The sequence below is a fragment of the Toxorhynchites rutilus genome, chromosome 3 (assembly GCF_029784135.1).
Source record: "Toxorhynchites rutilus septentrionalis strain SRP chromosome 3, ASM2978413v1, whole genome shotgun sequence".
NCBI classification, from domain to species: domain Eukaryota; kingdom Metazoa; phylum Arthropoda; class Insecta; order Diptera; family Culicidae; genus Toxorhynchites; species Toxorhynchites rutilus.
Genome location: NC_073746.1, coordinates 320,184,514 through 320,199,012, shown reverse-complemented (window position 1 = coordinate 320,199,012; position 14,499 = coordinate 320,184,514). Strand labels below are relative to the sequence as shown.

The 14,499-nt window shown below is 42.8% G+C and overlaps 2 protein-coding genes across 2 annotated transcripts; both read right to left on the bottom strand.

The window, feature by feature from the left end:
* Positions 1-1,261: 1,261 nt before the first annotated feature.
* On the bottom strand, positions 1,262-3,388 carry LOC129774495 (uncharacterized). Its single transcript, XM_055778240.1, has one exon. It carries the CDS (start codon positions 3,386-3,388, stop codon positions 1,262-1,264), a length of 2,127 nt encoding a protein of 708 aa, XP_055634215.1.
* Positions 3,389-3,506: 118 nt separating this feature from the next.
* Positions 3,507-6,611, bottom strand: LOC129774494 (uncharacterized). The gene is made up of 4 exons (XM_055778239.1): positions 6,065-6,611; positions 4,215-5,915; positions 3,853-4,155; positions 3,507-3,808 (listed from the first exon to the last, which is right to left on the bottom strand). Exons 1-4 carry the CDS (start codon positions 6,609-6,611, stop codon positions 3,507-3,509), a joined length of 2,853 nt encoding a protein of 950 aa, XP_055634214.1.
* Positions 6,612-14,499: the final 7,888 nt, after the last annotated feature.

Here is a 14,499-nt window from a genome sequence, read left to right as displayed (position 1 = left end):
GTGCTACTCTTTTCTCCCATAAGTGCGTGTTGCAAAATTTGAACGTCAAAATAAACGTTCACAGCGCAGTGAAATGGTTTTCGGACCGCGTTCAAGACGAGTAAGCTGTGAAGGTGGATCGGCGACAGGAACATTTTGGATATCTTTGTTTGGCGTATTGCGTTATTTGAACTTATGAGCGAATATAGCGAATATATAATATATATTTATGCGAAATACATTACGTCTGACCTGTATGCATACGCCTCGCCTCTGCCAAAATATAAAATCAAACTTGATAGGATGCAATGTTTAGAACCGATTCGCACTCGTTCCAAATCGATCTCACCATTTGATGGAGCTTGTGAATCTTCAATATTTTGGTTAGTTTTATCCTCATCTATACGTCGTTTTTTTTTGTAATACACGTATTGTGCCAAATCACTGCCAAACAAGATTCACAAATTCGCATTGTATTATCCAACGGATGGGTATATCTCAGTAAACGTATTTTCTCTATCACTGTTGATGATAACCGTTGTAGTTTATTACGGTTACACTCGGGGTTGTTAATACCAGCACTGCATTTGTATTCCTTGCAAATCATGGAGACCACGGTGTTCGGGGTCGTCACAACAAACTAATTTTCAAAGCAGCAATTTTCTTGTTTCGCAGCTTGAAACTGAAATTTTATGTATTTAATTAATCTCATTTCTTTTCTTTTCAGGTTCTACTCACATTTTACAGTTTCTTTATTAATTTTACAATATTTTTCTTTTTTTCAGGTCTCTCAGGATCCAGCAGTTATTTGGCTATCAGCGGCTATCAAAACATCGATTGGTCAACATTATTCTTTAATTATACAATTTTTAAAATATTACCAATAAATTCCTTTTAGAAATTCTAACGATTTCTCTGTGAATTTCAATACACTTTCAAAAACTATTCAACTCAATTCATCCGTTTGCCTTTTGTTTATCTATTTTCTCCTTTCTATACTGTTTTTATTCACTCTGGTGCCTTTTTGACATTTCGTCGCAAGATGGTTAACTCATGCAGGTAGGCCTTAGTCGACTGTGCGTAGCGGTGTGTACATAGCCCCTCCCCGTAACTCTGGTGCGAAAGCGTCAGCCGCAGTAGATTTACGACCCTGGACTTCAAGCACCGCAAGCTTCACCACCGGCCGCCTGAACTCACCCTTTGCTGTTTTCACCAAAGCCTGTCTGATCCTACCATCAGCACCACTGAATACCTCGGTTACAACCCCTCTAACCCAATGCTTTCAGATATTCTCGTCCGCAATATACACAAGATCACCTTTTGCAATAGGAGGCATTTCAGAGTGCCATTTGCTGCGATGATTGATCGTTGGGAGATACTCAGAAGTCCATCGTTTCCACAAACAATCAGCCAAAAACTGTGACCGCTTGAAGCTGTCCCGCAGTGCCTCTGCTTCATTGGTAGGTCTGATAAACGACTCAGAACTCATTAGTCCTACGCCGCGAACAAAATGGTTTGGTGTTAGCGCTTCCTTTGCATCAGGTTCCAGGCCAGCGTATGTCAGTGGCCGAGAATTGATTAAATCCACCGCTTCTGCCAACACGGTCAGGAGTACTTCGTCCGTCATTCGGCGGCCATCATCCAACGCTTTCAACGCCGTCTTAACGGAGCGCACCATTCGCTCCCACACCCCACCCATATGAGGTGCGGAAGGCGGATTGAAATTCCATCTGGTTCTCGAATCGGTGAACACATCTTCACAATTAATCTCCATCTGCTTAACAATTTCTTTGCTGGCGCCATGGAAATTCGTCCCATTATCTGAGAAGAATTCAAGAGGACCTCCTCTGTAGCTCACGAATCGCCGTATGGCCATCAGGCACGATTGAGTCGTCAGACTATGAGCAACCTCAATGTGAATAGCTCTCGTCGTCAAACACGTGAACAAACAAATCCACCTTTTCTCTGATCTGCGCCCGACGGAGACAGTCAATGGACCACAATAATCCACCCCTGTGTAGTTGAACGGCTGCAACCCAGGCGAGATCCGCGAAATCGGAAGAGGAGCCATTCTCGGATGACCTGGCTCACATTTCCTCACCTTGCATCGCATGCAAGCTCTTGAAATACGTTTCGCTCGGAGATTGGGAATCCAAAACCTTTGTCGTATTTCATTTACCGCCGTTTCTTGATTGCCGTGTGCCACTCTCTGATGATAATGTTCCAGAAGTTTAACGGTAACTGGATGTCCTTTAGGGAGTATAATTGGGAAACGTAGTTCGAACGGTAAGAACGTACCTTGTGCGGTTCTCCCTTCCATCCGAAGAACGTTCTGTGCATCCAAAAATAGGCTCAGACTGTATAGACTGCTCGATTTTTCCAGCTGTCGTTGTTTCTCGTTCCCCACTTTAAGATTTTTCTGGAGAGTTTTCACCCCATCCCCGTATGCTTCCGCTTGTGCGAATCGCCACAAATATGCTTCTGATTTTTGGTATTCGTCTCGTTGCAAAGGAACTACCGTAGATGCAATTTTTGCCTTTACTTTTCTCTTGAGAGCATCGGTCGTTGGTACACCTTCAATGGCCAATCCTTCCTTTTTTCGCTTGCAGTTCGAAACAAACCGGTAGACGCAGGCTATCGTTCGAACTAAGACCTTCCATCTTGAAAAACGCAACGGATCGATTACAGGTTCTGACAGTGAAATGTCGTGGAACAGTATGTGGGCACGTATCTCTTCAGGCACATTCGGTGTTACGCGCTTCTGTTCTGGCCAGGAATCTTCCTGATGGAACAGGAAATGTGGACCCCGAAACCAAGGACCGTTCGAATTTAGATTGCGTCCTCGATCCCATTTGGTTAGGTCGTCAGCGATGTTGTTTCTAGTGGAAACCCACCGCCATTCATCGAGCTTCGTGAGACTAAGGATTTCACAAATTCGGAAAGCAACGAATTGCTTGTAGCGTCGCTGATCCGAATGGATCCAAAAAAGTACTGTCCTCGAATCTGTCCAAATAAACCGCTGTTTCACCTCTACGGAATGGTTATCGATGATGGAATTTAGCAATCTAGAACCTAGTACCGCGGCCTGTAGTTCCAGGCGCGGAATTGACAGCTGCTTCAAAGGTGCAACCTTGGAACGTGCCATCACAAGCGAACAAATAGGACCAGAAGCAGTCATGACACGGAAATATGCAACAGCATCATATGCATTCTCACTAGCATCGACAAGAACGTGTAGTTGCAACGTACTGTAGTCCACAGATAATCCTCCCGTGAAGTGATAACGAGGGATCCGCACTCTTTCGATTTCTGGAAGCCGACCGACCCAACGATTCCATTTCTCGCTACACTCGTCGTTGATCTGCTGGTCCCAGGCACATCCACTGCGCCAAAGATCTTGAATAAGCATTTTTCCATAAATAGTGAAGGAAGCCAAAAACCCAATGGGATCGAACAAGCTCATGATGCAGCTCATGACCCCCCTTTTCGTGGGCCGCCTCTCTCCTATCAGGTACGGCAGCAAATCTTCACGTAACCTTGCTGAGAACGTAAACTCGTCTGGGAAAACTGGTCGCCCCAAAGGTAGCAACTTCCATAATAAATACCTCCGGAGCGCTGGCTGGATTCTCTCGGAACAGGAACCTCTGCGCTTGCTTATCTTCTTTTCGAATTTTCAACTGATGATACATCTCTTTGATGTCTGCACCAAAACCCACTTTTTTCTCTCGAAACTTGCAAATAACTGCTGGGAGAGCAGTCAGCATATCGGGACCCTTCAAGAGTTTTGAATTCAGGGACACCCCAGCTACAGCCGCAGCTGCGTCCCAAACTTCGGATTAATAACCACGTTCAATGGCAAATACCACACCTTACTCTGGTTGGTGTCTGCTAGCTCCAACTCTGAAGCTTTGTGCGCATAGCCCTTGGTTAGGTACTCCGAGACCATGCACCGTACTTTATCGTACAGTTCATTGTCCTTCAATAAACGTCTCTCTAAACTCTTGAGCCTTTTCACAGCCATAGGATAGCTGTCGGGGAAGCACGGACTATCATATCTCCATAATAACCCCGTCTCAAAACGATCACCTACTCTTACCGTCGTTTGCGTCAGGATATCTTTCGCTCTCCTATCCTCTTCGCTTTCCGGTAGCAGCGCAACCGAAATGCCAGACTCTTCTAGCGTGTAGTGGCTCTTCAACAGATCGTGGAGGTCCTCGTTCGAAACACTGCTGCACGCATGATGCTCGACTCAACACCACCGCTTGCAGGTCCGAATATGGTCCAACCAAGCTTGGACCGCACAGCGATTGGCTCTTCCGCTTTCCCGATTCGTGATTCTAACGGTGCACACAAGTGAACGTCTTTCAGTCCGATCAGAATTTGCGGAACAGTATGTTGGAAATCCACCACGGATAGATCTTGAAGATGGGGATACTGCTTGACTACTTCCGTCAGGGCTAGCGTCGACTGGGGAAGCCTCAAGTTATCCACGGTATGAGCTGCTTTTATGTGGAACCGGCGACTTGAACCTCGAGCCGAAATATACAGTTCTACTTTCTGCGAGTCCCTTTCCAATCGGGACATTCCAGCCGTCCACGTCACACGAAGTGGTTGCGTTACACCATTCGTCCTAAGAGCGCTAGCCACCGACTTCTCCACCAATGTGTAGGACGACCCCTCGTCCAGGAAAGCCACTGTGTTCACTGTATGATTTCCCCAGTGCAATGTGACCGGAATCATTCGAAAAATCACCGATTGCTTGCGTTGAAACGAATGAAAGTTGCAGTTCGATCCCGATTCCGGGCCTGCCGCGTGGAGTAAAGGATGGTGAGGCTCTCTACAGGTCCCGACATTACAGCGGAAATTCAGCTTACAGCGGGCATTTCCATGCTCATTGAGACACATAGAGCACAACTTCCATTTACGCACCGCTTCCAAACGATGTGGTACGGAGAGGTTCCGGAAGGCTACACAATTTCTTACCCGGTGATCAGTACGGTCGCAAATCATACATGGCTTTCTCACCCTCGGCGCCTGAGTTTTGTTGGCGTTTTCTTGTCCACAGTGGGCATGGAGGAAACCTTCGTGCTCTTTATCCTTTCCTCTGGACTTTCGATTGGCGTGGTCTACAACTACAGGTGCTTCACAGTATGACGTCACCTCGCTGGCGTCTTTCACGATTGCGGACAGAAAGTTGGCTAAAGTTCGAATCGTGACTACACGGTCTCTCCTTCTATACCGCACCCACTCAAGTTGTGTACTTGCGGGCAACTTTTCGGTAATCTCCTGAATCAGCATGGGATTCAGAAGATGAGAAGTAAGCTTCGTTGCTTCCAGGTGATCTGCAAGCTGCTGGACAATCATCCCGAAATTGATGAACGTTATCAAACGATCTGCTCTCGGTGGGAGAGCCTTTCTCACCTTCACCAATAGCATATTTAGAAGGTGCTCCGGGCGACCGTACAACATCCGGAGAGTCTCAATGATCTGTGGAACTGCGTCTGGAAGTAGGAGCCTACTACGAACTGCTTCCAATGCTTGGCCCTTCAAGCACTCTTGTAGTCGAGCCAGGTTCTCGACATTCGAAAACCCACAAGCCTCGCTAGATGTTTCGTAGCTGCAGATGAACATCGGCCAGTCCTCTAACTTTCCGGAAAATACCGGCAACTTCTTCGACAGGAACTGCCTGGCGGACAGCTGAGCTTTGGTAGGTCCTCGACGACATCTTTGTTGCTTGTTTTGACCAGCTTGTACTGTCACCGATTCGTGATCCTCATTTGATTCGCTGGATTCACTATCGTCCTCATTTGCTTCTCGCACGTCATTTGAAACCGCGTCGTTCTTCTTACTTTCGATCTTTTCCTGTGTATCACCTTTTACGGATTCCGCGTCGACAGGCGGAATTTCCTCCAAAGATGGCGATGTGACCAACGGAACTAAACATGTTTTTGGAGTGGAGTATTTTTGATATGCTCCTCGAAAATCTCCGTTGCCAGTCTCGACCAGATCCATTTTCCTGGCTTTGTTTTCTCCAGTCCCGACTGCTTCGGCTTTTCTTTGTCACTCGAGCAATCATCTTCACAACCTTCAGCTTCTTCCGTTTTTTCTTTCACACCACTATCGAAATCCTTGCTCCGTTGCTGTCTAAGCTTATTCAATTTACCGTGCATCTCCTTTCTCATCTGCTCACTTTTCTTCTGGAACGATTCTTCCTCAGCGATTTCCTTCTCCAACTGCTCTTTTTCGAAGGCTAACTCCATTTCGCGTTTCTCCTGTTCCAGTTTTTGTCGCATCAGAAACATTTCCTGCTGCAGCTCCAGGCGCCGTTTATGCAGGACTCTTTCCTTCTCCATAGCTAGCTGTTGGACTCTTTTTTCTTCCTCGAGCCTTTTCAATCCTTGCTCCAACTCTGACGTCACGGAACTACCAGCGGCATTTTTCATGCACTTGCCGCATATCCACGATGAATCGTCCTTTACCGCATTCGTTACACCGGCACATCCAAAATGATACCAGTTTTGACATTGGTCACAAAACACCATATCCTTCTCTGCGTGATCCGGTCGCTCACAAGCGGCACAATTGTAACCCGTCTTTTCGGCAGCTTCGGGTGAAAGGGTCAATTCTGCCATTGTAAAATTTTCAAGTTTGTTCGGGGTCGTCACAACAAACTAATTTTCAAAGCAGCAATTTTCTTGTTTCGCAGCTTGAAACTGAAATTTTATGTATTTAATTAATCTCATTTCTTTTCTTTTCAGGTTCTACTCACATTTTACAGTTTCTTTATTAATTTTACAATATTTTTCTTTTTTTCAGGTCTCTCAGGATCCAGCAGTTATTTGGCTATCAGCGGCTATCAAAACATCGATTGGTCAACATTATTCTTTAATTATACAATTTTTAAAATATTACCAATAAATTCCTTTTAGAAATTCTAACGATTTCTCTGTAAATTTCAATACACTTTCAAAAACTATCCAACTCAATTCATCCGTTTGCCTTTTGTTTATCTATTTTCTCCTTTCTATACTGTTTTTATTCACTCTGGTGCCTTTTTGACATTTCGTCGCAAGATGGTTAACTCATGCAGGTAGGCCTTAGTCGACTGTGCGTAGCGGTGTGTACATAGCTGTGCGTAGCGGTGTGTACACACGGCTTGACTCATGTTGCTAAACAGTGTCACACTATTCTTTGTTGAATTCTGATGATTACGCAGAAACAAAATAATGCTATTTTTTTCCACCACTTTACATTTACTGACGATCACGACTGGAAATTTTTTAATAGCTGCAGTGCCATTTTATTCATCCTTTAGGTATCTGTACAATCCATTTCTTATTATCATATCTACAGTAATCTACAACAACTATTCGATACTTGACATACCGATCAAGAGATTTTTGGCAGATGGTTTTTGTTTGAGACTTGTTGTTGCTCTCTGAATTAAAACATATTGGGTCTGATTCTCGAATACACTTCACGGTGGAAACGAAATAAACGGCACGCCATTGAACTACGTTTTACGAGTTAGTGAAGTGTCGAAGACAGGGCCCGAAATATTCGAAGGTGAAAAATGAAGACCGACTCTACTCCCAGTAGCTTCGCTTCGACTAGAACTGCTCCGGCAGTCGCCGCCAACAAAACATGACTTGACTAGAAAATGAATTGACTAGCGAGGATGACTGGTGTAGTCAGTGTTTATTTTAACTGACTCGACTAATGAATACAAATCTGCCTCTTCATTCAACTGACTTCAATCCACATTTCCATTTCCCCCTGAAACTAATTTTGTACCCGCGTACGCACGTCCATATAAAGAGGAACGAAAACTTGATTCTTGATGCAAAAAAGTAGGTACCCCATCAATGGATGAGTTTTTTTTCTACCCATCGTGAACTCAAACCAACGAACTTAGACATTTTTCAAGTATGCTATTAATGTCCTCGCATTAGTATTAGTTAGTATTAGGCGTGCAAAATAGCGCACACAAACTGCACGTTGTTTTATACGTGTGAGTAGTTTTCGTGTAGCGTTTGTCAAACCACGGTGAACTCAAACATCGATGCATGCAAACGTGCATGGGAGAGAGAGAGGAACGAATTCGTTTTGGGGGAAGTCACTTCAAAATGCAATGAGGACAATTTGACTGGGAAGAATGGAATGATATAGTCGAGTCGGTAGAGGGAGATAGCGACTAAACGCCCGACTGACTGTTCAGTCGTTTTGGCGGATAAACTACGTGAAGAGCCAAAAGTCATTTACCGACTGACTATGGATATAGTCAGTCGGTTAGTCAGCCAACTATCCTTTAGGGGGAAACTAATCTCGTATCCAGATGTCGACACCATACCGTTGTCATCGCGGATACGTTTCGTTACGTTTCCACCGTGAAGTGTATTCGGAGTGTATTCGAGAATCAGGCCCATTTTTTTTGACCATAATAACAAGCTGAAAACTGTACCTTAGCATCCAAGGGACACGATAAATCCATTTCTACTTGTTATTGTTTTTTTTCTATAACTGTACACAAAAAAAGGAAATTCTCGAGAAAAAATGTTTTGAGAAAATCGACTGTTAGTCTTCGAAATCGATTTTTGACGTAGGACTACGTCTTTCATTTCTATACCGGGGTGTAAAACCAAAGTTTCGAGAACGAAAGCGTTACGCCGGAGACCGAGATTTTGAGCGTTAATAGCTCTTAAACAACTGAACGAAATGGTATGATAAACACTTCATTTGAAAGATAAAATGTCTACGCGTCATATACTTGTTACTTTTTCATCCAAAAACTTGTTTCAATAGTCTTAAAATTGCTTTTAAAACAGGTTATTGAAATCACCAATCGGTATATAAGCGAGCGCCGCTCGTAAACCCACTCAGTTATGATTGAACAGCGATTGGAGCATGTTGTCGCTGTTGTTGTGAAGCTAATTTCGTTTATCATGAAAGCGCTGATGAACGGTGTCACCAAGAGCCTGTTTGTGCACCTAAGGCCAAAAGGGAATCCATCAGGAGGAGAGTGATGCCACGGTTCCGCTTGAAACATCGGAGCAGCCGCCACACACACACACACACACATACACGCGCGGAATTCTCGTTGCTGAAAAATAATCTGCCAGTTCCCCTGGGAATTGAAAAATACATTCATGCGAAATAGTTTATTTTAATGTTTTCTATCTATATAACACTGCAACCAAATACATTTGGTTTTGTTATTTTTCAATCAATCGCAATTAACAGGAAAGCTTCTGAATATTTTTTTCCCCATCAGTGGAAATTTTCGTATCCAATGTTGGATGCATAACATGAAAAACGGAAAATGTTTTACATCGCGAAAATCAATTCATTTTCGAGCGATTTTTTGCTTTCTACTCATATAATGCTGCGACCAAATACATTTCGTTTTGGATTTTTTCAATCAAGTGCGATCAACGAAGACCACGTCTTTCGGCAATTTATTAGAGGTGCAATGAATATTTAGGAATTCCCGCTCTACGCGCACTGGCAAACAATGTTTACTCAACAATTTCTCAAACTAGAAATGGGTGTTGTGAGAAAGGATTAGCGAACGCGAAAACGACAAACGGGAGAAAGATACGTTTGGAGGTTGAAGGAAATTGGCAGAAAACTTCTTCATTCTATCATTCAAATAATGTGATTCATACCACATCGTTTTGCCAGAAAGAGATTATTAATGCTCAAAGGAGGAATCGAGTCCTCCGAGGAAATTACCCAGCGCAAATTAGAATCGACTATCGATTGCGGCATTCGTACACAAATAATTTTATAATGCAGTTTCACCAAAGTGATTTCTTCGGATATATTCACTACATCATGTCATGTATTTCATATTCTTCATTAAGAAATCCATATCCATGGCACCTATCGGTAACGAATTATTATCGAAACCACGATTTTCGCTAAATGCTCCTTTCAGTTCGGCCTGTAAAAAACTTTTCTGAACTCTAATCCATCAAATTTGGAGCCCTGAAAAGGGCTGTTGATTATATGCTAAGCTAATATAGCACGCTCTCCTCGGATACGATGGGCCAGCTGGATGTCCTTGGGCATGATGTGACGCGTTTTGCATGGATAGCACACAAATTGGTATCTTCGAATAAGCCTCCTGCAGCGTCTTAACCGCGGAACTTTGGAAGCGCAAGTCGGTTTTGAAGTCCTGAGCAATTCCACGAACCAAATGCTGCAAAGGTAGCTTGCGGATCAGCAATTCGGTCGACTTCCGATAGCGATGAATTTCACGCAAAGTTCCCGGTCGATAGCGATGTGGCTTCTCCACCTATCCTGCTACTGGTGCGCTTATCCGAGCTGAGTTCGTGTGCCTTACCACCGAATGACTAACGAGCTGTCTGCGAAAGACTAACGAGCTCGAGTCCTCACGGTGCGAGAGTAGAGTAAGAAATGAACGAAAGCAAAGGAAGCGTCATTTTATAAACCGTAAAAGTATAGAATCTAAATCCCACCCTTATTATATTCGTGAGTATACAGTAAGCTTATACAATAAAGAGGGTGGGGTTTAAATTCGATTCTTTTATGTTTTATAAAACGACACTTCCCTTGCTTTCATTCATTTCTTACTCTACTCTCGCACCGTGAGGACTCGTTTCATCGGGACTAAGCAGACAGCTCGTTAGTCTTTCGGTGGTAAGGCACCACGAAAGCAGCTCGGATAAGCGAATCAGCCGCAGGAAGCATGAAGAAGCCACATCGCTATCGACCGGGAACTTCGCATTAAATTCGTCGCTATCAGAAGTCGACCGAATTGCTGATCCGCAAGCTACCTTTGCAGCATTTGGTTCGTGGAATTGCTCAGGACTTCAAAACCGACTTGCGCTTCCAAAGTTCCGCGGTTATGACGCTGCAGGAGGCTTATTCGAAGATACCAATTTGTGTGCTATCCATGCAAAACGCGTCACATCATGCCCAAGGACATCCAGCTGGCCCATCGTATCCGAGGAGAGCGTGCTATATTAGCTTAGCATATAATCAACGGCCCTTTTCAGGGCTCCAAATTTGATGGATTAGAGTTCAGAAAAGTTTTTTACAGGCCGAACTGAAAGGAGCATTTAGCGAAAATCGTGGTGTCGATGATAATTCGATACCGATAGGTGCCATGGATATGGATTTCATAATGAAAAATATGAAATATATGACATGATGTAGTGAATATATCCCCATATCGAAGAAATCACTTTGATGAAACTGTTTACCGTTTGTCGTTTTTAATTGTTGGGAAAGGGCATTATTTCTGCTGACTAAATTCCAAGAAAAAATCCATTCCTTCTTTAAGCGTGATTCATTCTGCTTCGGATCAACGGAACAGTATGATAATCATTTCATACAAAAGATAAAATGCCTAAGAGTTATATGATTGCTATTTATTGAGTCGAAAAATTGTTTCAATAGCTTAATGATAGCTTCGAAAACAGGTTATTGAAATCATTCGTATCCGTATGTAGCGCGCCCACTTGGAAACCCATTAATCTTATTGGAATGTGAGATGGGGAAGCTCATACTTACGTCTATGCATTATGCTGTACACTACAGACTTTTTTTCTCCGTACTGATTAAGAAGCCGACCGAACTATCGGTCGACAAGTCAGTCTGCAGTCGGCGAGGGCTCTTAATTTCGTTTTTGCAGGCCGAACCGAAAAAAATTCAGTCGAGTTAACTCTTTTTTACAGTAATTCTTTTGAATCCGGACACTTTGCATTACATTCAATATCATACCACAGCCATAACATTTTTTTCATGTTGAATTTATGCGATTAATAGTTGCTAATATAGTTACTGATAGTTTCTTGATAGTTACTAATCAATCGCATTAATTCAACATGCAGAAAATGTTGTGGCTGCGGTATGGTATTAAATGTAACGCAAAGTGTCCGGATTCAAATACATTACTGTATACTTACTTCGATGTTATTCGTTTCTCTCTCAGGGTAAGCAACGAAGGGTGGGGTTTAGATTCTATACTTTTATAGTTTATAAAATGACGCTTCCTTTGCTTTCGTTCATTTCTTACTCTACTCTCGCACCGTGACGACTCGTTTGTTTGGGACCAAGCAGATAGCTAGTTAGTCTTTCAGTGGTAAGGCACACGAAAGCAGCTCGGATAAGCGCACCAGCCGCAGGATAGGTGAAGAAGCCACATCGCTATCGACCGGGAACTTTGCGTGAAATTCATCGCTATCGGAAGTCGACCGAATTGCTGATCCGCAAGCTACCTTTGCAGCTTTTGGATCGTGGAATTGCTCAGGACTTCAAAACAGACTTGCGCTTCCAAAGTTCCGCGGTTATGACGCTGCAGGAGGCTTATTCGAAGATACAAATTTGTGTGCTATCCACGCAAAACGCGTCACATCATGCCCAAGGACATTCAGCTGGCCCATCGAATCCAAGGAAAGGGTGCTATATTAGCTTAGCATATAATCAACGGCCCTTTTCAGGGCTCCAAATTTGATGGATTAGAGTTTAGAAAAGTTTTTTACAGGCCAAACTAAAACGAGAATTTTCGTTTGGATGCCATACAGCATCGAGAAAATTCCGGAAAGATCTTATCGTTGCTGAAAAATAATCTGCCAGTTCCCTGGGAATTGAAGAATACATCCATGCGAAAGAGTTTATTTTAATGTTTTCAAATTATATGGCGAACACAGCGACCAAATACATTTGATTTCGTAATTTTTCAATCAAGTGTAATTAGCTGGAAAGCTTCTGAAGATTATTCTTTCCCATCAGTGGGATATTTTCGTATTCAATATTGGATGCATAACATGAAAAACGGAAAATGTTTCGTATCGCGAAAATTATATAATTTTCAATCGATTATTGCTCAGTCGCCGAAATTTTCATACTCAGAGAGTTCATTCTCCTCTAGTTTGCCTTCCAAATTGCCATCGTAAACCACACCTTCTCTCGATTCAATCACGCACGAAAAGCATACTGAAATGATATTCAACATCGTTACTGAACGAGCTGAACGGTGAGGGATCGAGGGATTCATTACCTGGCCTGACCTGACCTGAAATGCAATCAGTTTGTTTTAACTGTGAGGGAGCGCAGAAAAGCCGATGCTGATACTCTCGTGACCAAGAGAGTATCAGCATCGAAATACGGTTCCTCGGGAAGACATAGAAGCAGCCGCCACACCCACACACATACACGCGCGCAACTCTTTTCATTTGCTGGTTATCGAGAGGAAACCTGGAAAGAAATGATCGTTGCTGAAAAATAATCTGCCAGTTCCCCTTGGAATTGAAAATTACATTCAAGCGAGTTTATTTTAATGTTTTCTATCCATATAATACTGCGACCACATACATTTGGTTTTGTGATTTGTCAATCAAGTGCAGTTAGCAGGAAAGCTTCTGAAGATTATTCTTCAGAACAAGGTTTTTTGTATCCAATATTGGATGCATAAAACCTTGAGTCTCCAACGTAAACTCTCGTTTTTGAAGTCACCCAAATATTTATTTATTCATTCATTCAGGATGGATTTAGATTCAACTTCAAACAAATGATCTCTAAATCAACGATAGTCCTACGTCACCCTTGCGGTTATACCATAGATATAACCCACTTCCTGTTTTTCAGTGTAGGATTTCACAAAATATTTTTTCATAATTTTTTGACGTGGGACTACGTCTAACCGGAGTATATGGGGGGTAAAATGAAAACCTAAGCAGGAAAAAATGAAAGATTCCGAATGCTTATAACTCGAACATTTCTTACTGGATCGGAAAGATGTTTGCATCAATTGATAGGGAATATTTCTACGCTTCTATCGCAATTAATAAAATGTTATTTTGCATTAGATAAACATTCGAATAACTGTGAAATGTTAAGCGTTATCTAAACGGCATAACAGTCTCATTTTGATTGGTCCGATCTACGATTTCCCTAACACAGCCAGCAAACCCAAGCAGCCTTGGGTAAATCAGCATCGCAAATACATGTAAGTCGGAGGCATTTTTGGTTCGAATGAAATGTGTTGTGTTAGGGAAACACATTTCATTCGAACCAAGTTCAAATCCATGTAGCGTGGGGAAATCGACATTGCAAATACATAAAAGTCGGGGGAATTTTTGTTCCGACTGAAATGTGTTTCCGCAACACAGACTTCAGAACCAAGGTGTCTGAGGAAATTGGCATTCTAAATTCATGCAAGTCAGAGGCATTTTTGTTCCGACTGAAATATGTTTGCTTAACACAGACTTTTAAACCAAAATGTCTGGGAAAATCGACTCTGCAAATAAATGCAAGCTTCGAGTACTTTTGTAATCGCTTGCCTTTGTGCAAACTAGAATATGTTTCCTTAACACGGTCTCCTAAACTTAGGAACCTGGGAAAATCGTGCAGACACTAGAGACGAATGAACTTTCAAGTTTAAATCATTTAAGGCTGATTTAGACGATGCCAGTCAGCGCTCTAGTTGAAGTATCCAGTGAATAGAGAACAGACACTCTGTTCCAGTTAGAGGCCAATTACTTGTTCGATACT